At 44.5% G+C, this 24229-nt stretch overlaps 1 protein-coding gene across 1 annotated transcript in view; it reads left to right on the forward strand.

Moving 5' to 3' along the window:
* Nucleotides 1-24229, forward strand: part of ALDH16A1 (aldehyde dehydrogenase 16 family member A1) — a 316675-nt gene that overhangs the window by 74924 nt on the left and 217522 nt on the right. Inside the window, exons 7-8 of the mRNA XM_082274075.1 lie at nucleotides 3995-4147; nucleotides 18452-18649. Coding sequence (XP_082130201.1) covers nucleotides 3995-4147; nucleotides 18452-18649 — 351 coding nt within the window. The remainder of the gene's footprint in view (nucleotides 1-3994; nucleotides 4148-18451; nucleotides 18650-24229) is intronic.

Consider the following 24229-nt stretch of genomic DNA (forward strand, 5'->3'; position numbering starts at 1 on the left):
ACATAGTTAGTGAGGTTGAAAAAAGACACCAGTTCAACCTATGGGTTCTATTATTGCAAAATGGACTCCTCAGACCATGTGTCTCCACCTGACCCCCTCACGGAGGCCGCGGGGCCTTCCGGATCTCAGCTGTCCACCGATGCGATTTCGGCGGTCTTGGAAGCATTTGTGTCCCGGGTGGAGGTGTCCTTTAGAGGGCGGGGTGTGAACAAACTACCCCCTCCTACCCCTGCCGCTTCTGATGTCTCGGATTCTGAGTCTGACTCAGCCACCGCAGGCCTGGTCTGGTACCCTGCGCCATGCCTCCTCTGATAGTGAGGATGGGATCTCTACCTCTACTGCTGCGCAAGATAAGGCGCTGGTGGACACACTGGTTGTTTCCGTGCGTGAAACCCTAAAATAGGAGGATACGGCTGTCGTCGCTCCTGGGACGCAGGTTGCCTTCGGCACCCATAAGCCTTCCAGGGTGGAAAAGATTTTCCTTTCCCCACTTATTTGCTGGCCTACTCGCAAAAGAATGGGATCGACCAAAACGTTCCCCTAGGGTGTCTAGACGGTTTACTAGACGCTACCCCTTTGAGTAGTCTCTGGTGAAAAAGTGGTTGGTACCACCTAAGGTGGATCCTCCGGTCTCCAGGCTTAACAAGGCTACCAATATTCTGGTGGAAGATTCCCCGTCCTTTAAGAACACAGAGGATAGAAAAGGGGAGGCTGTGGCCCACAACATGTACTCTCTGGCAGGGACTGCACTGAGGCCTGATTTTACTGCAGCCCTTGTCAGGCAAAGCGGTGACTGAATTGGCCAAGCTTCTATGCCATGTGGAGGGCAAGCCTGTTCCTCTTGCCTTTAGGGAGCTGTTGGACCAGATGGTGCAGGGGCTGCAATTTTCTTGCGATGCCGCGCTGAATACTGCTTCCCTGTGGGGTCGCCTGTCGTTTTCAGCGGTGGTCATTAGGCGTATGCTCTGGCTGAAGTGTTGGTCTGTGGATCTGGCTTCTAAGTAGGCCTTGATGGAACTCCCCTTTCAAGGGGACCGTCTGTTTGGGGCTACCCTGGATGACATTATTTCTGCGCAAATACCATGTGACATAAAAATTTGCAATGACCGCCATTTTATTCCTTAGGGTCGCTGCTAAAATATATATAATGTTTTTGAGGTTCCGAGTCATTTTCTAGCAAAAAAATGATGATTTTTACATGTAGGAGCGTAGTGCCAGAAATAGCCCAGTATGGAATTGGTTAAAAGGCCACAGTGTTTTATTTTTTTCTTAGAAGTACTCCTTTGTTTTGTTGCGTTTGCAAAAAAAATGTGGGAAATTCTTGTGGGACATTTTTTGGTGCTTTGTCATGGCTGAAGTGTCTCTCTTGGAGACAAAGAACATTGCGTTGTAATTTACGTGCCTTGGACCATAGAGAATATCACATTTATTGAGGAGATTTTGAAAGGCATATTTGTGATTATGGGTAGTTGTTTGAGCATACACGAACTGGTGCGTGAGCCTTTTGTGCAGTGGTTGGGAGATGGAGGTGTATTAAAGAGATGTGTAGGAGTGTGGCTGTGGAAGTATATTGTGTAGAGGTGGGTAACTTACAGTTGTGAAGTTTTTGAGTCCAAAGCTTTATCGGAGGATCGGATGATCCAAGCAGCTGGTTTTGTGCTTTCTGGTTGAGTTGTTCCAACAGGTACTGCTTTATAAGAGGCTGTTGCAGGTAGGAGAGTTACTGCATATGGAGTTAAAGGTTATGTAATGAAAATAACTGAAAAACGAACAAAAGAAAAAAAAAAAGTTGTTAAAAGGCAGCTTAAGGCTGCTCGAGTGGAATAAACCATGACTATTAATTGGGGTATAGAACCGATATGGCGGTCTCCCGTGACTCATCCAGGGCTGCATTGGCTATTTGAGTGCAGCATGTTCAGGTGGTCATTTCATCTGGGGGTTCCAGATCATACCATTGATCTACGCTTCGTGAGTGTTGGTGTCTATCTGGACGTTGTTCGAGGGGTTCCAGGATGTTCCATCGCCTCTTCCTCTATAGAACTGAAGGAATTGTTTTCCTTTGTGATCACTAAATTCACAGCATGACCCCATTTGTATGGAATCTGGTGGTTACGGAGGGGCTTAGCGATTGTGGCAAGGTTTTTGCGTCGAAGCATGGTATATTGGGAGAAGTCCGTGTAAAAAGATAAGTTGGTGTATGGTTGCGGGTAGGTTGTGGCATTCCTGGTAGCTTTCATGAGTTTCTCCTTTTACATGGTAGAAGTGTATGCGGACTATGTCTCTGTGTCCTTTCTGGCAGATGTGATGGCTTGGGCAGCCCGTGTATACGGTCAATAATTATTTCCCTGGGGGGGTATCTGGGAGCAATGTGACCATTAGTTGCATGAAATAATCCCTCAGATTGGATTGTTACACGGACTCTGGGATTCCCCTAATTTTCATGTTGTTCCTTCTAAGTCCGCAAGTTTTGCTTTCATCCATTCAGTATCTTCTACTTTTTTCCCCATGTGCATCCACTAGATCATTAAAGGACTCTCCCATTTTAGTTTTTACATTAGTGACTCTTTCTCCTATGTAAGAGGTTTCTGCTGTAAAACCGCCCATCATATTAGCTATTTATGCATGTATGGAGCCTTTCACTGTTAGTAGCATGTCTCTTAGGGTTGTAGCCAGAACTGCTGGCTGTTTGGAAGTTGAAAAGGCTGCAATGGTGTTGTGGAGCACTGCAGCTTCAGTGTTGTGTGACAAAGAAGGACTTACCTCTGGTTCCTGGTCGCCACTTTGTGTGAGGCTGGTTCTTGACTTGGCTGGACTCGCTGATGGTGAAGAACCTGGAGTGTTGCTGCCATGCGGATGGACAGCTTGATTTCCCTCGCTACTCCCCACTTCGCTGCTTCCCTGCGCTCGAGGCTCTGTAGCTGGCTGACTGCTGCATGTGTATGCTGTATAGCTGCCGGCACCATCTTGGAAATGTGTCCTGGACGGCGGAGGGTAGTACTCGGTCAGTTTCTTTTGAGCTGAGCACTTCTTCCTCCTCTTCGACATGTTGTCTGATGTCTGGGGGTCCTAAGGAGGGAGATTGCTGCTGTAGCTGGGTTGATTCTGGCGTGGATAGCCCCAGAGTGGTTCTAGAATGCAGCCATTCACCTCGTCATCAGGCCACGCCCCCACTTTCACAAACTTTTATAAGGTGGATGTGTTGGCATCTGCAAATTCTTCTTTTGGCCACAAGGTTTTGCAAGCTGCTGTTTAGAAGACTTGGTCCTCTTTGTTTTTTTTTTGTTTTTTTTAGGTGAGCTCCAGTTGTTTATGGTTGAGCTCCATGTTACCTGATTGGCTACGGTTTAGCCTTGTGAGTTTTTTCTTGCTTTTCCCACCCCTCATGTTTGACACTGCTTTGGGTCGTCCCAATGGTCAAGAAGATAAGGAGACGTGCCCGTCAACGAACGAAAGAAAAAAATTGGATTTTTGACTTACCATAAAATCCATTTCTTTGGTGTTCATTGACGGACACAGCACCCACCCCTCTGTGGAGTTGGCTTTCTTCTGACACGGCTTGTAACAAAACTGAGTGCCTATAGCTGAGAGTGGGAGTATACCCCCTGGGACTGCCCCATAGGCGTAGTCAAGTTTTTCCCTGCCTAGTGTCCTACTCCTGTAGGGAGCAGTATAACCCAATGGTCAAGAACATCAGAGAAATAGATTATACGGTAAGTCAAAAATCCCATTTTTCTTTCTATTTGATTCTATTTTTTATTCTATTCTATTCCTTTATTTTCTATTCAGTTTTTTTTTCCAATGTTTTTTTTATTTTATATTCTGTTCTGTTTTACTCCTATTATATTCTATATTGTTTTTTTTCTGTTTTATTCTCTCACGAAATTCGAATTTGAATGGGTTTAGATATGTTTTAAAAAGTCAAAACACACACACACATTCTTTTATACCCCTTTTCTAAATAATCTATCTATATTTTGTTCCTTTTATGTTGTAGGTGGGGCGCATTCTGCGTAGAGCAACAGCTGGCAGTGGAAAGAAGTTGTCCTTGGAGTTGGGTGGCAAGTCGCCCTTCATTGTGTTTGATACTGCAGATCTAGACAGCGCGGTGGAAGGGGTTGTAGATGCCATATGGTTTAATCAGGGTCAGGTAAGCATATATGCTGCATTTACATATACACAATAATGTTTAGCTACCAGACAGAAAAAGAAAACTGGTGCCAAAATCTGATACACAACAAGACCTCCCTCAAATTTGAATAGGAAAAGGGATAAGATAGTCCATTGGTGATCCGATCAGCAGAGTTGCCCCTAGTCGTTTGTCTTAGGCCTGGTTCACATCTATGCAATTTGCTTTTGATCCTTTTCTGCGGTGCGTTCTGCATTTTTGCACACACGTTTTGATACGTCTTGCAATTTTAATGTGTGTTTTTTTTTTTTTTTTGGGCAATTTGTTGTTGGGCAGATAAAACACACTACATGCTTTTCTGCAGCTTCTCAGTTTAAGCCTTTTGAACCAAAATGCACAGTTTTGCATTTTAAAAAGTCATTGACCCTTTCCAAAAACGCAACTAAAAAAAGCATAAATGTGAACGTGTCATGTTAAATGGAATGAACCAGGCCTTAAGGATAGGTTGGAGTCATCTGGTTTGATGAATGTCAGATTGCTTTATTTTCAAAGCAGTTCAATGTTCATTAAACCTGTTAACTTTGACCCATCCTTTTTTTTTTTCACAACAGAACAGAGAAAAGTGTCCAGTTGGCCCAGAGTTTGCGGAAGGTTTCATGACGCTCCAATTTCAGGGCAATAGTTTTTTCCATCTCATAAAGTTGATCAATTCTCATGACCCAGTCTCTAATTTGTGGTCAATCGTAGAAAACAACGGTGCATCGAACAGACATGGACACGGTTAACGCGTTTCACAACTCTATGGGTCGCTTGCTCATAGGGGTTATGAGTAAGTGACCCATAGAGCCGTGAAACGCGTTAACCGTGTCCATGTCTGTTCTATACACCGTTGTTTTCTACAATTGGTAATAAACACTTCAAGTTTATCTACCTTTGAGTGCGGTCACTTTTTCTCTTTGGATATCTGATCACTGGACGGCGGATCCGACCAGCACCTGGGTGCCTTTGCCTCGCCTGAGCGGCTTTTCCTGTGTTGTTTGAATGATCTCCAATTTGTGGTAGCGTGAGCGAATTCCATTTTAGCGGGATTAGACTTTTGGCAGAGTTCAGTAGATGGCGTACGAGGGAGTATTTGTAGCTTTTATACGATGGGGGATTTATATGCAACAAAAAAGTAGGCGCATCGAATTGCAGGTCTGCCCCAGTGATATGTTTAATCCACTGAGCTACAGAAGACCAGTAGGGAACGAGTTTAGGGCAGGACCACCAAACCTAGAGAAATGTACCCTGTGCTTGGCCACATCTCCAGCATGAGTCATCGAGCCCAGGGTACCAACGTTTTAGCTTAACTGGAGTCCTGTACCACTGCGTTCGAATTTTGAATGCCGTTTCCTGCATTTTGGTGCTTAAAGAGCGTTTATGCGAAAATATACACGACTTCCTCCATTGAGCTTCCGTAAATTGCAAACCCAGATCTTTTTCCCATGTCCTTTTATATGGGTCCAATTGATCCTGGGGAGAGGTATAGAGCCACTTATATGCCATGGAGGTGACCTTTCTCATCGGGGTCCCTGACAGGCAGCATTTTTCGAAGTTTGATAGACTCTTAGTGAATAGGGATCTATGTTTGCTGTTGTGGAGAAAGTCGTGTATCTGCATGTAGTTCCATGATGTCAAGGGGTGAGATGATGAACAGATAATTTTCAGCTCATTGTAACTGAGAAATTTAGAGTTGGAGAAGCAGTTAAGTGCAAGTATAGGTGTATGCGTATCTTTATTTGGTTTGAGGAAGGATTTGTTAGCTAGACCTGATGTGAAGTCAGGGTTGTTGGAGAGGGACGTGAGTGGGCCTGGGCAGGAAGATAGGTTAAATTGGACCATGATTTTGCAAAAGATATTCAGGGTTGTACTGATCAGAGGATGTGATTTAATTTCTGGTGGAAGCGAAGAAGAGTTTGACCAGGGGAGTAGGTGAGAGTCCCATCTGGACCAGTATCTCTCTATATTTACCCAGGCCTTGGATGAGCTATGGCAATGCCAGTCGATCATCCTAGTCAAGTGTGTTCAAAGTAATAATTGTGGAAATTTGGGATGCCCATACCCCCATTTTCCTTACTTCGTTGGAGATATTGGATTTTAATTCTAGGGTGTTTATTGGCCCATATAAAAGATCTGTGTAAGGTGGTAAGGCGCCGAAAGAACGAGGATGGGATGTGTATGGGAAGAGCATGAAACCGGTATAAAAGTTTCGGCAGTACCGCCATCTTCACTATGGCGGCCCTGCCGAACCACGAAAACCTACCTCTGTCCCATCTCTTGAGGTCTCTGGACAGAGATTTCAATAAGGGAATAAAGTTTGTTTCATACAGTGAGTCAATGTTTGGTGTTAGTTTGATACCCAAGTATTTTAACCACTTAAGCCCCGGAAGATTTTACCCCCTTCCTGACCAGGGGGTTTTTTGCGATTTTTTTTTTTTTTTTTTTTTTTTTTTTTTTTTTTTTTTTTTTTTTTACTGCGTGACTTTAACGGACAATTGCGCGGTCGTGCGACGCTGTACCTAAACTAATTTGACGTCCTTTTTTTCCCACAAATAGAGCTTTCTTTTGGTGGTATTTGATCACCTGTGCGATTTTTTGATCATGCGCTATAAACAAAAAGAGCGTCAATTTTGCAAAAATAACAATATTTTTCACATTTTTTTATATGAAATTCCCCAAAAAACAAAATGTAAAAATCAAAATTTTTTAACATTTTCGGCCAATTTGTTTTATGCTACATATGTTTGGTAAAAAAAGCGTATTTTGATTGGTTTGCGCAAAAGTTATCGCGTTTACTAACAAAGGGAAAGATTTTTGTCATTTTTGTTGTTGTGTTTTGTTTTTTTTTTTAACGCGTAATGGCGGCGATCTGTGATTTTTTTTTTTTTTTTTTTTTGCGGTACTGCGACATTGCGGCGGACAGATCGGACCCTTGACTGACATTTTTGACACTTTTGGGGTTACCAGTGACATTTCTACAGTGATCAGTGCTATACATATGCACTGTTACTGTAAAATTACACTGGCAGTGAAGGGGTTAACTTTTTTGACAGGGAGGGGTGGTGTGTGTCCCTAGGGGCGTGATTCTAACTGTGATTGGCTGTGGCTTGAGGTGTAGGAACAGTGATCAACGGTCCTACATAGTAGAACCGTATGATCACTGTTTCTACACAGGGGAGAATGCAGGCGGCTTGTTTACATCAGCCGCCTGCCTTTCGCCCTCTGCACCGACGATCGGCGAGTGACCGGCGGACATCGGGTCCGCCGGTCACACGCACGGACTTGCTGGGGAACGAGCCGGGGCGGGAGCGCACCTCCGTGGGCGCGCGCTCGCCCGCTATTTGCTCCCAAGCAAGTGTCAGGCTAGTGACGTATATATACGTCACTTTGCCTGGCCAGGGCTGACTGCCGACGTATATCGTTGTGCGGTGGTCGGCAACCGGTTAAGGATGTGGTCTCCCATCTGTATGGACAGTTGGCTTTGGTCAAGTCTATCATATCCGTGGGCAGGGTTAGATTCAAGGCTTCCAAGGTCGTCAGCGTGAGCTGAGATCTTGTGTTACCCTTAATGTGAATACCTTGAATGGAGGGGTCTAGATTGATGGACCTAATAAGGGGCTCCAGGGCAAGGATAAATAGAAGGGGATAAAGGGGGCAACCCTGTCTGGTGCCGTTATGTAAATCCAGCGGATCAGAAAAGACCCCATTGACTCTCACTTTTGCTTGTGGGCCAGAGTAAAGAGCTTAGATCCAGGACATAAGGCTTGGGCCAAAACCAATGTGCTCGCAAGTGGCAAATAGGAAGTCCCATGTCACTCGGTTAAAGGCCTTTTCCGCATCAGTAGATAGCAGAAGACCCTTAAAGCCGACCGATTTGGCACCGTGAATCAAGTTCAGAGACTTGATTACGTTATCTCTTGCTTCTCTACCAGGCATAAACCCAACCTGGTCTGGTCCGATAATCCCCTCCAGGTCTGTTGCTAGTATTTTTAAATCTGTGTTCAGCAGAGAAATTGGCCGATAGCTCGAGCAGATCGATGTGTCTTTGTCAGGTTTGGGTATTACTGCAATATGTGCCATCAAAAAGTCATTGGAGGGTTTATGACCGCTCTTGATGACGTTGAGTGCTGGTGTGGTGATAGAATGTCGTTGAAAGTTTTAAAATATTGTGAGGTAAAACCGTCTGGCCCCGGGCTTTTGCCTGGCTTCAGTGCCTTGACTGTTGCCTCGACCTCCTCCCTGGTGATGTCCAGCTCCAGAGTGGCAAGACTCTCCGCGTCCAGAGTTGGAAGGCCGCTTTGAGTCAAGTAGTCAGTTATAGACTGACTCCTTGGGGCAGTGACATCAGCAGGGGTGTTATGGGGGGGATGTTGTACAATTTAGCGTAGAAGTCTCTAAAGGTGTTGGCTATGCCCCTGGGGTCATGAACAAGGTGTCCCTTTTTGATGTTTAAGATGTTGTTGGCGGTTTGTGCTTCCTTGAGTGCCCTTGCTAGCATTTTGCCAGACTTGTCTCCTTGTTTCTTAGTAAATGGACTTTTTGAAAAAGAGGATGCGTCTTGTGTTTGAGTCTAGAAGGGATCGTAATTCATTTCTTAGTTGGAGTAAATCTTCCTCAACTTGTTCAGCCAGTGTTTGTGTTTCATTTCAAGATCACTAATTTTAGATAATAGATTGTTCTTTAATTGTTCCCTTTCCCGCTTCCTCTGCACACCAGTGCGAATCAGGTCCCCCTGACCACTGCCTTGTGAGCCTCCCACACTGTGAGAGGGGAGACCTCTGAAGAGCAGTTTTCAGTGAAGTAGTTAGAGTTGATTGGATATGATTTTGAGTGGGTTGGTCAAGTAGAAGAGATGCATTGAGTCTCCAGGAGCGGTCGCCCCTGTGCGCAGGTGAAACCTCGAAGTGAAGGGAAACCGGGGCGTGATCAGTAATGGTAATTAAGCCTATTTCCGCTTTTTTAACAACGGCTAAGTCTCTGTGAGAAATAAACAGGTTGTCAATCCTGGCATAACGTTTATGTGGAGTGGAATAAAAAGAATAATCTCTGGTGGAGGGGTGTAGTGTTGTCCAAACATCCACCAATGTATGTGAGTGTAAAGCTTGTTTGATTTTTTTGAGAGCTGAGAAAGTAAGGCAAGACTTGCCCGGGGAGGTATCTTGAAGAGGGTTTAGGGGGACGTTGAAGTCACCCCCCAAGATAATACATCCTTTCGCAAAGCTTTTGAGCTCTGAAATCATGTGGTTACAAAAGGTGACATGGGCTTTATTAGGGAAATATGTGTTTGCAAAAGTAATTATTTTATTGTCCAAAGTAGCTGTTATGAAAAGATATCTACCTTCGGGGTCAGAAAGTTGCTTTTCAAAAATAAATGGGGTGTCTTCGTGTATCCGTATCGCCACGCCCTTGGTTTTTGCTAAATCTTTGCAAGCGTAGTAGGCTTTTGGGAAAAATTTGTTCGATAATTCTGGGTGGGAGGACCCCTTAAAATTTGTTTCCTGCAAGAAAATTACCTGGGGTTTACATTTCTTAAGTTCGTACATCAGTTTTTTTCTTTTTTTCAGGGATGTTTAATCCATTGACGTTGTGTGATAACAGAAAAGGGTTCTTACCTAGTTGGGAATACACCATCTTGTTTGAGTGCGTTATCCCTCAGGCTGAGGTCCACTCCTGTATGTTCTTTACTAGGTGGTTAATAAAATTGGCGTTAGGTATAAGGGGTCGGGAGAGGAAAGTCAGAGGGGAAAAAGGAGGGGGGGGGGAAGAAAGAAAGAGTAGACACTAAGTAGTGCGTGGACGGCCCAACTCCCGGAGTAGTCAGGTCGTGCCCGCCAGACTAAAGGATACAGTCAAAATGTGAGACAAATGACACAATAGTAAGTTATCCTCTTTGGGAATGTGGAAGGTCGAGCAGAAGGTTGACCTTAGTTCGGGAAAAACTGAAAGTCAAGTACTGCAACAAGCTCAGACCAATCCCGTCTCCAACATGAACAATAAAAAAAAAAGGAATATGAACAATAACAGTGACAACAGGCATCTAATATTAATGCATGAACATAAAACCTGTCTGAAGTAACATGGCAACCATTGCAGTAGATTGGTGGGCTTCAATATGACAACCTTAATTCGTGTAGCACTGAACAGTATCCCAGTGTGACAGTATGATATGAGAGAATGGAGGTGTATCATAGTCAATATGTCACCTAGGAGCAAATAGAGCCCCAAAAAATAGGGCCTGCTTGGGAGACGTTATAATTCCTGCATACAGATTAGATATGAGGGTACCTTCCAAAGTCAATCACAGGGTGCTGGATCCTCGGAAGTCAGGTTAAAAGTTCTCCATGCTTCCCAATCCGTGGTGAAAGCTGTGAAGAAAGTCTGCAAGAAGGAGAAGTGAAGGTAATAAACATATAAAACCAGCGGTGAGGTGTTGCATTATATAAAGGACACCCTCTGAGGCTGAACTTTTTAAGGGGATAGGTATCAGATCAGATCAGAGTAGAAGGGTATACCTATATGTCCTAAGTATAGAGGCAGCCCAGACCAGAGTTGCAGGTGTACACAAGGTGAACTTCCAAGCAGTCAGAGTGAGAAAAAGTTTGTGATTCAGCAATCCTTGCATGTTGGCGCCATCTATCATCCAAAACTGGAATTGTACAGTATCTCAGACTAGGTTGTATATCAGTGGGCAGAAAAGAATGATGAGTGAAATAGCCACAGGGGATATGTAACTTGTGAACAGCAAAGGTACCTGAAAGTAGTACCTTGAAGTGAGGATGAGGTGTGGCGAGGGAGGTAAGGAAATTAGGGGGACAGCAAGGTCATGTTAGTAGACAATTTGTCGTGGCACTTCATGGGAGATCCCTAGATCTTGGGGTTTTGGGGGTCTTAGGAGATGCTCCAAAACAAGGATTCAGTTCACGCTTTCTTTGCTGTTTCCCTTTTCTGTAGTGTGGGGAGCGAGAAGTGGATGCTTCTGGTTCTTCTGGTGTGGAGCCATGTGGATGTGGAAACAAAAATTCAGCGTGCCAGTCTGGCAACTCAATTTCTTCTAGGTGTAGATTGGCGCAAAAATACGGAAGGTCAGCAGGGGTGCGGAGTAGGAATTGTTCACCTCCGAGAGAGGCCTGTAGTGCGAAGGGAAACTTCCATCGATATTGAATGTTCTTAGTTCTGAGTGTTTCTGAAGATTTAAGATCTCGTCTATTTTTTAGTGTTATAGGCATGAGGTCTTGGTATAATTGAATTGCGCTCTCATTAAAGAGTATACGGTCGTTTTGCCTGGCTTTAGTTAGGATTTCCTCCTTCAGGGGATGACTAGAGAGGCAGCAGATGATGTCCCTAGGGGGTGCTTCATCTGAGCCCCTGGGACGCAGGGCTCTGTGAGCTCTTTCAAATTCAATGGGGGATTCTTCAGGGTGTTCAAGCAAACTGTTAAACACTGATTGAAGTGCAGGTTTAATCTGCTCCCTCTCTACAGATTTAGGGATCCCCCTGACCCTTATGTTGTTTCTCCTTCCCCTATTGTCTAAGACCCCGTTCACACTGGGGCGACTTGTCAGGCGACCTGGTCGCCTGACAAGTCGCCGTGGGTCGCCTGCCATAGAGTAGCACAGGACCCGTTCTAATAGGAGCGACACAAGTCGCTCCGACTTAGAAAAAGGGTCCTGTACTACTTTGGGGCGACCTGCATTGACTTCAATGATATGAAGTCCGTGCATGCCGCTCCGAGGTCGCGGTGCGAGCTGTGCACCGCGACTTCACAGGTCGCCCCGGGAAGTCGGGTCGCCTGTATGTGAACCGGCTGTATATCTTCGAGTTGTCTGTTCATTGTGATTAGATGTGCTGAGTGTGACAGGGTAACATCCTCCAGCCTTTTAATCACTTTGTCCCTGTGTCTCCCTGCTTTTTCCGTGGCAGCCATTTGGTCTGACAATCTAGTGATATCCGCTTTGAGGTCTATAATGGCGGCAGTAAAGGAACTTTTAATGTCTGCGGCTATGGCTGTCATGGCCTTGTATGTGAGGGGATGATCAAGGGGTTTCGGCGTCGCCTACCGTTTCCTCTGTGTCTGCCAGGGAGTCGGTCTCCTAATCCCTTCCCTCCTCATGCCGTGCGGCCCGCGCAATCTTGGATCCAGACGTGCCTTTCCTTGTGGAGCGGGTTAATCCGAAGAAATCCGGGATATTTTTGGTGCTGCTGCCGGATCTGGATCGCGGGGTTCTGGTGCTCTGTCCTGCCTTCAGAATTCTGCCCATATTTTTCTTGCAGGATGCCTGTGTGAGCAGTGGAGATCGGGTTGTGTGAAGAGCTCTTCTCTCAAGCGGCCATCTCTCCCGCGCACCAAGCCACGCCCCCCATCCTTAACCACTAAAGCCCCGGAAGGATTTGTCCCCTTTCTGACCACGCCCTATTTTGCGATTTGGCACTGCGTTACTTTAATGAATAATTGCGCGGTCGTGCGACACTGTACCCAAATAAAATTGACGTCCTTTTTTTCCCACAAATAGACCTTTCTTTTGGTGATATTTGATCACCTGTGCGATTTTTAATTTTTGCGCTATAAACAAAAAAAGAGCGACAATTTGGAAAAAAAAATAAAAAATTTTTCACATTCTGCTATATGACATTCCCAAAATAGAAAATTTTAAAATCAAATTTTTTTAACATTTTAGGCCAATTTGTTTTTTGCTACATATTTTTGGTAAAAAAAATCGCAATAAGCGTATTTTGGTTTGCGCAAAAGTTATCGCGTTTACTATGGGAAAGATTTTATGTAATTTTTTTTTTTTTTTTACTACTACTGGCGGCTATCTGCAATTTTTTGCAGGACTGCGACATTGCCGCAGACAGATCGGACCCCTGACTGAGATTTTTGTCACTTTTGGGGGGACCAATGACATTACTACAGTAATCAGTGGTAAAAATATGCACTGTTACTGTAATAATGCCATTGGCAGGGAAGGGGTTAACACTGTTGGAGATCAAGGGGTTAAATGTATGCCTCATGCTTACTGACGTGTCTGTGTGTGGGGGGGGGGTTCTGTGACGGACACAGAGATCGTAGGTTCAGCTATGCTGAATCTAGTGATCCCTGCCTGTCTGTCACTGAGGAGATCCGCCTGCTTTGTTTACATAAGCAGACGGGTCTTCTCACAGTTTCCCCGATGATCAGGGAAGGGAGGGGGCATTCTCCGCCTCTCCTCCTCCGGCCCTACTCCCACTCTGTCTAAACACAGCGGGAGCGCGCATCTGGAATCACCCAGGGGAGCCGCACTGCCGCAGTAATTACTGTGAGCAGTCGGCAAGTGGTTAAAATATGACTAGCAGCTCTGCCGATTAGAATCAGATGGGCTTTTTTGGACCTTTTCTTACTCTTCCAGTTCAATATCTGTCTGAGAACCCCCACAGAGGTTCCAGGATTGGAACTTGTGGCATTGAGAGAGAGACCCATTTTATCCTGCATGGGAACAAGGTTTTCTCCACCTGCGTTTTGTGGAAGCTTGTATGTCTCTACCCCATAGGGTGTGATTGCAGCCTCAACAAATTTATTTTATTTTTTCCAATTGATTAAGGCCCCTTTCACATTTCTGCGACTTGTCCTGCAACTTGGGACTGCATGACAAGTCGTACTTCATAATTTCCAATGAGTAACATTCATATCTGTGCGACTTCAAATCCCAAAGACCTCAAAGTAGTCCCTGCACTACTTTGGTTTGACTTTGATGCGTTTATAAGTCCATAGACCTCAATATAACATAGGCATTGTTCCAAGTACAGTCAAAATCGCAGCAAAATCACTGGACTTTTACGTCGCAAGTGTGAAAGGGGCCTAAGGGAAGTAAGAGAATTGGATTTTTGCATGTTTCGGTAATTTATGACTCTATTTTCTAAACAAACCTAGATCATCCTTCAGTTAAAACAGAAAAGTCACCACAGAAAAAGACTAAGGCCCCTTTCACACGGGCTTTCCGATCTGCCTGTCAGTTTTTCAGGCGGACCGGATCGGGTGCTCCATGCAGCGCTATGGAGTGGCGGATGGCAGCGGAGACATCTCCGCTGATACCTGCTGCTATCCGAGCCGATCCTATCCGTGAAACCCTATTTTCCATCCGTCTGGAGGATCAGATCGGATGAGAACGAACAGGCGGTCCGTTCTCATACGATCTCCCCATAGAGGAGAGAGCCCCATGGGCTCAAACAGCTCCGTCTTTGCACACAGAGTGAAGACGGAGCTGTCATTCGCCTCCTCAGCGGGGATCGGCGGATCGATCCCCCGCTGAGCAGAACGGACTCCGTCGGGCACACCACTGCCCGTGTGAAAGGAGCCTAATAAGGCTCTTGTAAGGTCTCGGTCACTTCAGATATGAGATCCTTCTTTTAGCCGACCCATCGACAGCTGTACTCTGGATCCAGCATCAGGGAACGCCTAGACTGACAGGTGTCCGATTACATCGGGTTAACGGCCGATGTGGACGCTCTGAGGAGTGATGAACCCCTGGACTACTGAGTGGGCAGGCTTGACCTCTGGCAAGAGCTTGCACAATTTGCAATGGAACTGTTGTCTTGCCCCCCATCCAGTGTCCTGTCCGAAAGGACGTTCAGCGCAGCAGGGGGGATCGTGACCAATAAGTGCACTCGCCTAGCTCATGACAGTGTAGACTACCTCACATTTAAATGAATGAGGCATGGATCTCTGAGGAATTCAACACATGTGACCAGTAGACCATGTTTCATTAAAATTCCTCATGACAGGCCACAAATATCCGCCAGACCTCCATCCACCCACAACAATTCCTGGTCCTTGTCTTCGCTAAATACAGCGGCATAAAAGGCATTTCATGTCCATTGAATGCCTAATTTATGGGGCCTTTCATGGCCGACAATTATTTTTTCTGTCAATGCCTAATGTACCTCCAGACACAGAATACAACGTTCTTAGCTGTCAGGTAAACGCATGTGGGCTAATTTTTGGGGCCTATATTGGCCGACACTGCTTTATCCTGTGAATGCCTAATGAACCTTCAGCCACAGAATACTACGTTCTTAGCTGTCAGGTAAACCCATGTGGGCTAATTTTTGGGGCCTGGAATGGCCGACATTTACTTCTTTATCCTGTGAATGCCTAATTTTTCAGACTGGAATTGAAAATCAATGGGTCTGTAAACGTTCCGCCAAATTGTGGAATGGATGTGGACCCATTTTACAGATGTGTGAATGGACCCTGTTCTGGCTGATTTATGAAAAAAAAAAAAAAAAAATTTGCTGTAAAAAAAAAATAAAAGTTTTAGGGCAACTTTTCCAAATGCAATACTTCTGTTATGACATTGTCCATGTGGTGGGACTACTTGTGCACAGCTAGCAAGTCTTTTGTGGCTGCAAATATGACCTAAAGGCTTTTAAAGTTAGCCTCCCATTAAAGTCAATGGGGCCCGCCACGAACTTGCGGTTTGCGGACATTTGATAAAATTTGCGGCTGATGTTCGCGAACCGCCCCGGCTGATGTTCGTCCATCACTATCCCACAGTATCCCCGTGGCACAACCTGCTTGATCATTGGTCTCAAAATAAGCCTTCAATTCTTTCACTACCTCTGTTATTACCTTCTCATTCTACAGAAGGCTCTCATTTAGTTTCCAAAAACGTTGTTTTATTGAAGTAGCTGTTGCAATGCTGTATATCCTTGAGATCAATGCGTGATCCGACCAAGTAATACTATCTATATCGGAGTGTTTAACTGCCTGTAACTGGGCATGAGGGGCCAAAAAGAAATCAATCTTCGAATAGCTCTTATGTGGGGTTGAATTAAATGTATACTCTTTCTCAGCTGGATGTTGCAGGCACCAACTGTCAATCAATTGTTCTCTATGCAGAGACCTCAACGTACGTCTACTCAGCCTAGCTGAAGTTGTGGAGACAACATCAGAGATATCCATTGTAGGCATAAGAGGGACGTTGAAGTCTCCCCCTTCTATTAACTGCCCCTCGGAGAACAGCCAAGGTCTTTGAAATAAATGTATCTTGTTGATTGTTGGGGGCATAAAGCGTGGCCAAAGTCATCTGTATCTCACCTATCTTGCCTTTTATAAACAAGAATCTGCCATTAACATCACTTACACTATCTTGGTAGAACCATGGGATATTACTAGCTATAAGTATCAAAACTCCCCATGTTTTAGTTTGCATATTAGTTGAGTGGTAAGCATAAGGAAAGGAGTTATTTTTGAGGTAAGGGCTCTTTCACACGGGCGGTCCGATCAGATCCGCCTGTCAGTTTTTTAGGCGGATCTGATCGGATGCCCCATTCAGCCCTACGGAGCAGCGGATGTCAGCGGTGACATGTCCGCTGACACCCGCTGCCATCCGCATCCGATCCTGTCCGTGATATCCGGACGGATGGAAACCCTATTTTCCATCCGTCCTGGGGATCGGATGGGATCGGATGAGAGCGGACAAGCGGTCTGCTCTCATCCGATTCCCCATAGAGAGCAGCGGGGGCTGTGACACCTCCCTCTCCGCACTGCAAGCAGAGACGGAGCTGTCATCCGCCGGCTCAGCGGGGATCGCGGATCGATCCCCGCTGAGCAGCACGGATCCGCCTACGGAGGCGGACCGTGTGAAAGAGCCCTAAGGCAATTTATCTGTTTTTAAAGTGTGTCTCTTGAATAAATGCCACATTAAAGCGAGAAAAATTACTTCTAGAAAGATCTATCATCACACTTGGAAGTCGTATATTGCCTGGTGTGAGTCTCTTGGAGTTCCCCCTCGCTTCTTCTCGGTGTCTCAGATCTTGGCTTTCCTTCAACGGGGGGTTGATCAAACTTTGGCCTTGAGTACTATAAAGGGTCATGTTTCGCCCTTGGCAATTTTTTTCCAAAAGCCATTAGCCACCCATTTCCTGGGTAGGGTGTCGGAACTGGTGGCCTTGTCCTGTCGTTCTCCCCATCTGGTGGTTCACAGGGATAAAGTGGTAATTCGTCCGGATCCGTCCTTCCTTCCGAAGGTGGTTTCCAGTTTTCATTTAAATGAGGACATGTTTACCCTCCTTGTGTCCTAAGCCTAAACATCCTAGGGAATTTGCATTGCATACTTTGGATGTGGTTCGGGCAATCAGGGTGTACTTGGCGACTACTTAGTCTTTTCGAAAGTCCGATTTGCTCTTTGTCCTCACGGATGGACCAAAGAAAGGGCTGCCTGCGTCTGCTGCGACTGTTTCCAGATGGATCTGACAGACGGTTTTGCAGGCTTAATCAATTGGGGGTCAGGTTCCACCTTTCCCTGTTAAGGCGCACTCTACTTGGGCGCCTAGTGTTTCCTGGGCTTTTCACCATCAGGCATCTGTGGTTAAGTTTTGCAAGGCTACCTTGTCGTCTGTTCATACTTCCAATAAGTTTTATAAGGTGGATGTGCTGGCATCTGCAGATGCTTCCTTTGGCTGCAAAGTTTTTAGGGTGTTTTTAGTCTTCCTTGAGGATGTTTGTTTTTTTTCAGGTGGGTCTCATCTTGTTGTTCTGGTGAGTCCTATGTTGCCACTTTGGCTGTGGTTTAGCCTTGGGGGATTATTTTCTGCTGTTCCCACCCCTCATGTTTTATGGCACTGCTTTGGGACGTCCCTACTGCAATTGAGAACAGAAGACAATGAACGATGGAGAACATGGGATTTTTGTCTTAATGTAAAATCCTTTTCTCTGAAGTTCATTGACAGATGCAGTACCCGCCCCTCTATTATTGAGTTGGGTTGGTATTGTTTTCTCTGACACTGCTTTGATACAAAACTGACATCCTATAGTAGGGATACTCCTGTAGGGGGCAGCATAACCCTACTGCTATTGAGAACAGAAGACTGCATCCGACCAATGAACTTCAGAGAAAAGGATTTTAGGGTAAGCCACAAAAATCCAATTTCTCTTGCGTCCTCCGACAGTCGCCGCCTCTTCATATTCGTCACTAATGGGGGGTTATTGACCTTTGCTCTTTTTTTTTTGCAGTGTCATATGTATTGTCCGGAGCGGCTTCTTGTCTGTGTTGGGGAGGTGAAACTGCCATTCTACCACCCCCACTCTCCCTGCCATGTGTGAACAACCCCTTAAATGTATTTACATGAAAATTTACATTTTCATGTTAATTTGTATTCTATTCTATTAATAGACAATTTTTTGAAAGGGTATAATAGACTACTTTTAAATTTGCTTGAACCCTGTAAGTTATATATGTAGTTGAAATATTTCCTGCTAACAGTACCTTTGCAAATCTTTTGTGTTTGTCACAATAACTTGTCTGTCTGTAGGTTTGCAGTGCAGGATCCCGACTTCTCATGCAAGAATCGGTCGCTGAAGATCTGATCCGAAGACTCAAGCAGAGGATGACCCATCTGAGAGTTGGTGACAGTCTGGACAAAACCATTGACATGGGAGCCTTGGTTGACGAGAGTCAGATGAACACCATCGCTGAGTTTGTGGAAGAAGCTCGATCAGCGGGAGCAGAGGTCAGATTTATTGGATAGGAGTGTTTGTATTGGAAATCATGAATAATGCTAGTAAGATCAGGTCACTGATTTATTCAAGCTGCAGTTTGTTGCAAATGTATTTTCTCTCTAGTTTTTCAAAGTTATTTACAAAAATATTCTCTTGAAGCTGAATTAAAAGTTGGTCTTCCCTTCATTGAAGGTTGTTTTTATACACCAGCATGCACTACAATACATTGGAAATTTCTCAACCCATGCCTTTTTTTTTTTTTTTACAGAGAGTTTGATCATTTACTAGCTCCTTAGATTTTACCACCACCTTAGATTGAAGATTTAAGCACTGCTGCCCTGCTGGCCTCTGTTACTTTGGCGTGCAGGGTGTCTGAACTGGCAGCGTTGTCTTGTCGTTCACCTTACCTGGTGGTTCACAGGGATAAGTCGGTTCTGCGTCCATGTCCGTCATTCTTTCCGAAGGTCGTCTCTGACTTTCATCTGAATGAAGACATTGTGTTACCTTCCCTGTTTCCCAAGCCTAAGCATCCTAAGGAAGTTGCCTTGCACTCCCTGGATGTGGTTCGGGCAATAAGGGTGTATCTAGTAGTTACGGAGTCTTTTTTTAGGAACTCAGACTCACTATTTGTCCTCGTGGATGGACCTCGCAAGGGGCTGTCTGCTTCTGCTGTGACCATTCCCAGGTGGATCAGACAGACTGTGGTTCAGACTTATTCTATGAAGAGTCAGGTTCCTCCTTTCCCTGTCAAGTCGCACTTTACTTGGGCGCTTAGTGCCTCCTGGGCCTTCTGTCATCAGGCATCAGTGATGCATGTTTTCAGGCGGCTACCTGGTCGTCTGTACACACATTCACAAACTTTTATAAAGTGGATGTGTTAGCATCTGCAGATGCTTCTTTTGGCCACAACGTTTTGCAGGCTGCTGTTTATAGGACTTGACCTCTTAGAGGGTGTTTTTCAGGTGAGCTCCAGTTGTTGACAATTGAGCTCCAAGTTACCTGGTTGGCTATCTTTATAGCCTTGGGGAAGTTGTTTTTTTTTTTCTGCTGTTCCCACCTCTGATGTTTGACGCTGCTTTGGGACATCCCTACAGTCAAGAAGATGAAGAACTGTGTCCGTCAATGAACGGAGAGAAAATTTGATTTTTTTTTTTTTTGTCTTACTGTAAAATCTATTTCTCTGATGTTCATTGATGGACACAACACCTACCCCTCTATGGAGTTAGTTTTTTTTCCTTCTGACACTGCTTGTTAAAAAACTGAATTCCCTATAGCAGGAAGTGAGAGTATACTCCCAGGGATTGCCCCATAGGCATGTTCAAGCTTTTTATCTGCCTAGTGTCCTACTCCTGTAGGGGGCAGTATAACCCTATGGTCAAGAAGATGAAGAGAAATGGATTTTAGGGTAAGGCAAAAACCCCATTTCTCATCGTTCATTGACAGACGCAGCTCCATATTTTTCCTAACCATTGGGTTATGCTGCCCTCTACAGGAGTACTACGCCTATGGGGCAGTCCCTGAAAGGCATACACCCACTCATTCTGCTATAGGATTCAGTTTTTCTGCCTAGTTTAGGAGTTGGACCTAGTTCCTGGCTGGGACTTCAGTTTTAGCTTTTTTTATTTTTTTATTTTAAAGGGAAGCTTTGTTAAAATAAAAATTTTTTTAGCTAGTTTTGTTCCTGAGAGAACTGCAATCAACAGCCGGGCTGGGTTTCGGACTGGATATCCTAGATTCTTAAGGTCTCCCAGTCTGGCCAGCAAGCATGTGGTTGTTGCTAAGCGGGCTGTCCGGATCGCACATGGGGGTTCTTGAGCAAGTTCCTGGCCCCCTATGGGTTCGTGACTGGGGTAGGGATGTCCTTTGGGCTCCCTGCGGTGGTTATAGGCTTGGGGGGGGGGGGAGCGGATGTTTCTTCATCTGTGGGTCTGCGCCTCATGTGGCTGAAACGGTCTGAAAATTTAGTCCGTGGCTTTGCGGCCTACTCGCAGCTGTCCGACTACCTGACCAGGCTGACTGAGTGCCTGACCAAGCTGTCTGGCAGATGCCGACAGATCGCCTCACGTGGCCGGATCGGGCCAAAAATTGAGGCCGCGGCTTGCGGGCTACTCGTGGTTGATGGAGCGTGCTGTCTGAGTGACTGACCAAGCTGTCCAGGCGACTGATTAGGCTGTCCGAGCTCCTATAATGTATAGAGAGAAATAGCCGCACTCCAACTTGAAGGTAAAAAATATAAAATCTGTTTTATTCATATCCAAAAGATAAAATCAATTCAAAGTGTATCCATAATATAGTCGGAGACAAGAGATGAACGCATAGTAGTTGACGCGTTTCACAGATAAACGTCCTCTTAGTCGTAACCATGCACATACATGAAGAGATATTGCTTAAATAGTGGCTAACACTTCCTGAGCTCATCCTTGATCATCGTTAATTGAGCACACAGCTGCAAGTCATCCACACCCAGTTCACAAATGGAAACAGCCCAGCAAAATTTCATGTATGGAGACACCACCCACAGCAAGGCAATTGCAATGGGTATGAAAAATAGAAGACAGAATAAAAGAAATAAAAAGCAATAATAACAAAGATAATGTAGAAAAAGAAAAAAAAAATGTAGAGCAAAATAAGAAATAGGGAGCCATATCCGTAAAATGCAAGTGAGTTGCTGGGATGATCTCTCCTAGTACAAACTATAAAACCTCTTTAACCACTTGCCGCCCGCCTGCCGTCATATGACGGCGGGACTGTGCGGCTATTATCCTGGGCGGACGTCATATGACGTGATCCAGCAATGCAGGGCAGGCGCGCGATCGCGTGCGCGCTGCCGTGCACTGCCGGTGTCGGCGTGTCCCCGGGACACAGCCGGTCACCGGCAGGGGGGAAACAGCCAATGGGCGTGGCTGTTTCCCACGTGATCGGCTGTGTTCCAGCAGCCCAGAAGATGACCGCGCATGCGCGATCGGGAGCGCGCAGCGCGGTCATGTCGGTGGCGCTGTGTTCCGTAGGAACACAGCTGTCACCGGCAGTAGTAAACAGTCACTGACAGTGACTGTTTACTAAGTGATCGGCTGTGAATCCATTCACAGCTGATCACAAAATGTAAACAAAGAGCAGTAACTCACTGTTACTAGCTCTTCTCCCCTCACACAGTTTCCAGTGTGAGGAGAGCAGAGCTAGAAATAGTGAGTTACTGCTCTGTACACATGTCAAATGTAAAAGCACACAAATAAAGGTCCCCACACAGTCCTCAGCCCCCCCCAATGTCACCTGTCACCCAACAGTCACCTCATCAGTGCCCAGAAATTGACACCCATAAGGCTACGTTCACATGTGAGCGTAGCGATCGCGGGCAGAATCACAGCGATTCTGCCTGCGATCCGGAAATCATTGCAAATTGCGGGACGCCTGTGCGTCCTGTCCCCGTTAGCTCGCGAGCAGAAGCAAACGCATACGCAAGTCCCGCCCACATATGTAAACGGTGTTCAAACCATACATGTGAGGTATCTCCGCGATCGTTAGAGCGAGAGCAATAATTTGAGCCCTAGACCTCCTCTGTAACACTAAGCTGGTAACCTGCAGAAATTTTTAAAATGTTGCCTATGGGGATTTTTAAGTACCAATGTTTGGCGTCATTCTGTGAGCATGCGCAATTTTGAAGCATGACATGTTGGGTATCTAATTACTCGGCGTAACATTTTCTTTCACATTATGGAAAAAATTGGGCTAAATTTACTGTTTTCTTATTTTTTAGTTCAAAAAAGTGAATTTTTTTCAAAAAGATTGCATTTGGAAGACTGCTGCGCAAATATGGTGTGATAAAAAACATTGCAACGATCTCCATTTTATTCTCTAGGGTCTCTGCTATAAAAAATATATAATTTTTGGGGGTTCTAAGTAGTTTTCTAGCAAAAAAAATGATTTTAGCTTGTAAACACCAAGTGTCAAAAATAGGCCCAGTCTTAAAGTGGATAAATGAACAACTTTGTGAAAAGTGCTACTTGGATGTTAGGCCTATGTATGTGGTTAGGCTGTGTAAAAGTGTTACACATGTGGTATCGCCATACTCAGGAGGAATAGCAGAATGTATTTTGGGGTGCAATTTTTGCTATGTACATGCTATATGTTAGAAATATTGCATAAATGGACAGCTTTGTGTAAAAAAAAATGTGTTTTCATTTTCTTTCCACATTTTCCAAAATCTTGTGGAAAAAAATGACATATTGAAAAGACTCATTATGCCTCAAAAATTATACGTTGGGCTGTTTGCTTTCCAAAATGGTGTCATTTTATGGGGGTTTCCATGGTCCTGGTGCTCCAGGGCCTTCAAAAGTGCGATAGGTTGTCAGGAAATTATATGTGTAATTTGTGCTCCTAGAATGCCGGACGGTGCTACTTGGATGTTAGGCCTCTGTATGTGGCCAGGCTGTGAAAAAGTCTCACACATGTGGTATCGCCATACTCAGGAGGAGTAGTAGAATGTGTTTTGGGGTGTAGTTGCAAGTATACATATGCTGTGTGAGAGAAATAACCTGTTAATACGTCAATTTAAAAAAAAAAAAAAAAAAATCTTCATTTTGCAAAGAGTTGTGGGAAAAAATTACAACTTTAAAAAACTCACCATGCCCCTTATTAAATACATTGGAATGTCTACTTTCCAAAAAGGGGTCATTTGGGGGGTATTTGTACTTTCCTGACTTTTTAGTGTCTCAAGAAATGAGATAGGCCTTCAGTACATCAGGTGTGGTCAAGTGTGATCAATTTTCAATGATTAGCACCATAACTTGTGGACTCTATATAATTTTCACAAAGACCAAATAATATATACTTATTTGGGTTATTTTGACCAAAGATAAGTAGCAGTATAAATTTTGGCCAAAATTTGTGAAGAAAAATTACTCATTTGCTAAATTTTATGACAGAAACAAAGAAAAATGCGTTTTTTCACAATATTTTCAGTCTTTTTTTATTTATAGCACAAAAAAATAAAAACCCATTAGTGATTAAATACCATCAAAAGAAAGCTCTATTTGTGTGAAAAAAAGGACACAATTTTTTTATGGGTACAGTGTTGCATGACTGAGTAATTGTCATTCAAAGTGTGAGAGCGCTGAATGCTGAAAATCAGTCTGGGCAGGAAGGGGGTGAAAGTGCACTGTAGGCAAGTGGTTAAAGGAAAAAAAATCCCTCGATTTAGATAATATGAAATACATGCATCGCCGAAATGGCAATAAAGGAAAACATGCATCTAGGTCTCATGTAGAGGATATCGATGCATATGAAGCATGCCTCCTTAAAGTAATCATATATAAAGTTATACAGAAAAAATGCTGTGAAAAAAATGGATAAATGAAACAACCCTGGAAAATATAAAATAAACACTACTAAGAAATGAAAAATCATAATCAATTCATGTATATAATAAATAGCCGATATCATCACAGCTATGTGCTCCATAAACAATAGTGATCATACAATATAGTAATAAAACATCAGAAACATGGCTGCATTTTAAAGGAAACTTTAAATGTGGCACTAAAGACTGTATTAAATGCCCACACATTGCAGGAGGGAATACCTTTCAATCTACA

Source organism: Pelophylax lessonae, assembly GCF_965119305.1.
Source record: "Pelophylax lessonae genome assembly, chromosome: 12".
NCBI lineage: Eukaryota > Metazoa > Chordata > Amphibia > Anura > Ranidae > Pelophylax > Pelophylax lessonae.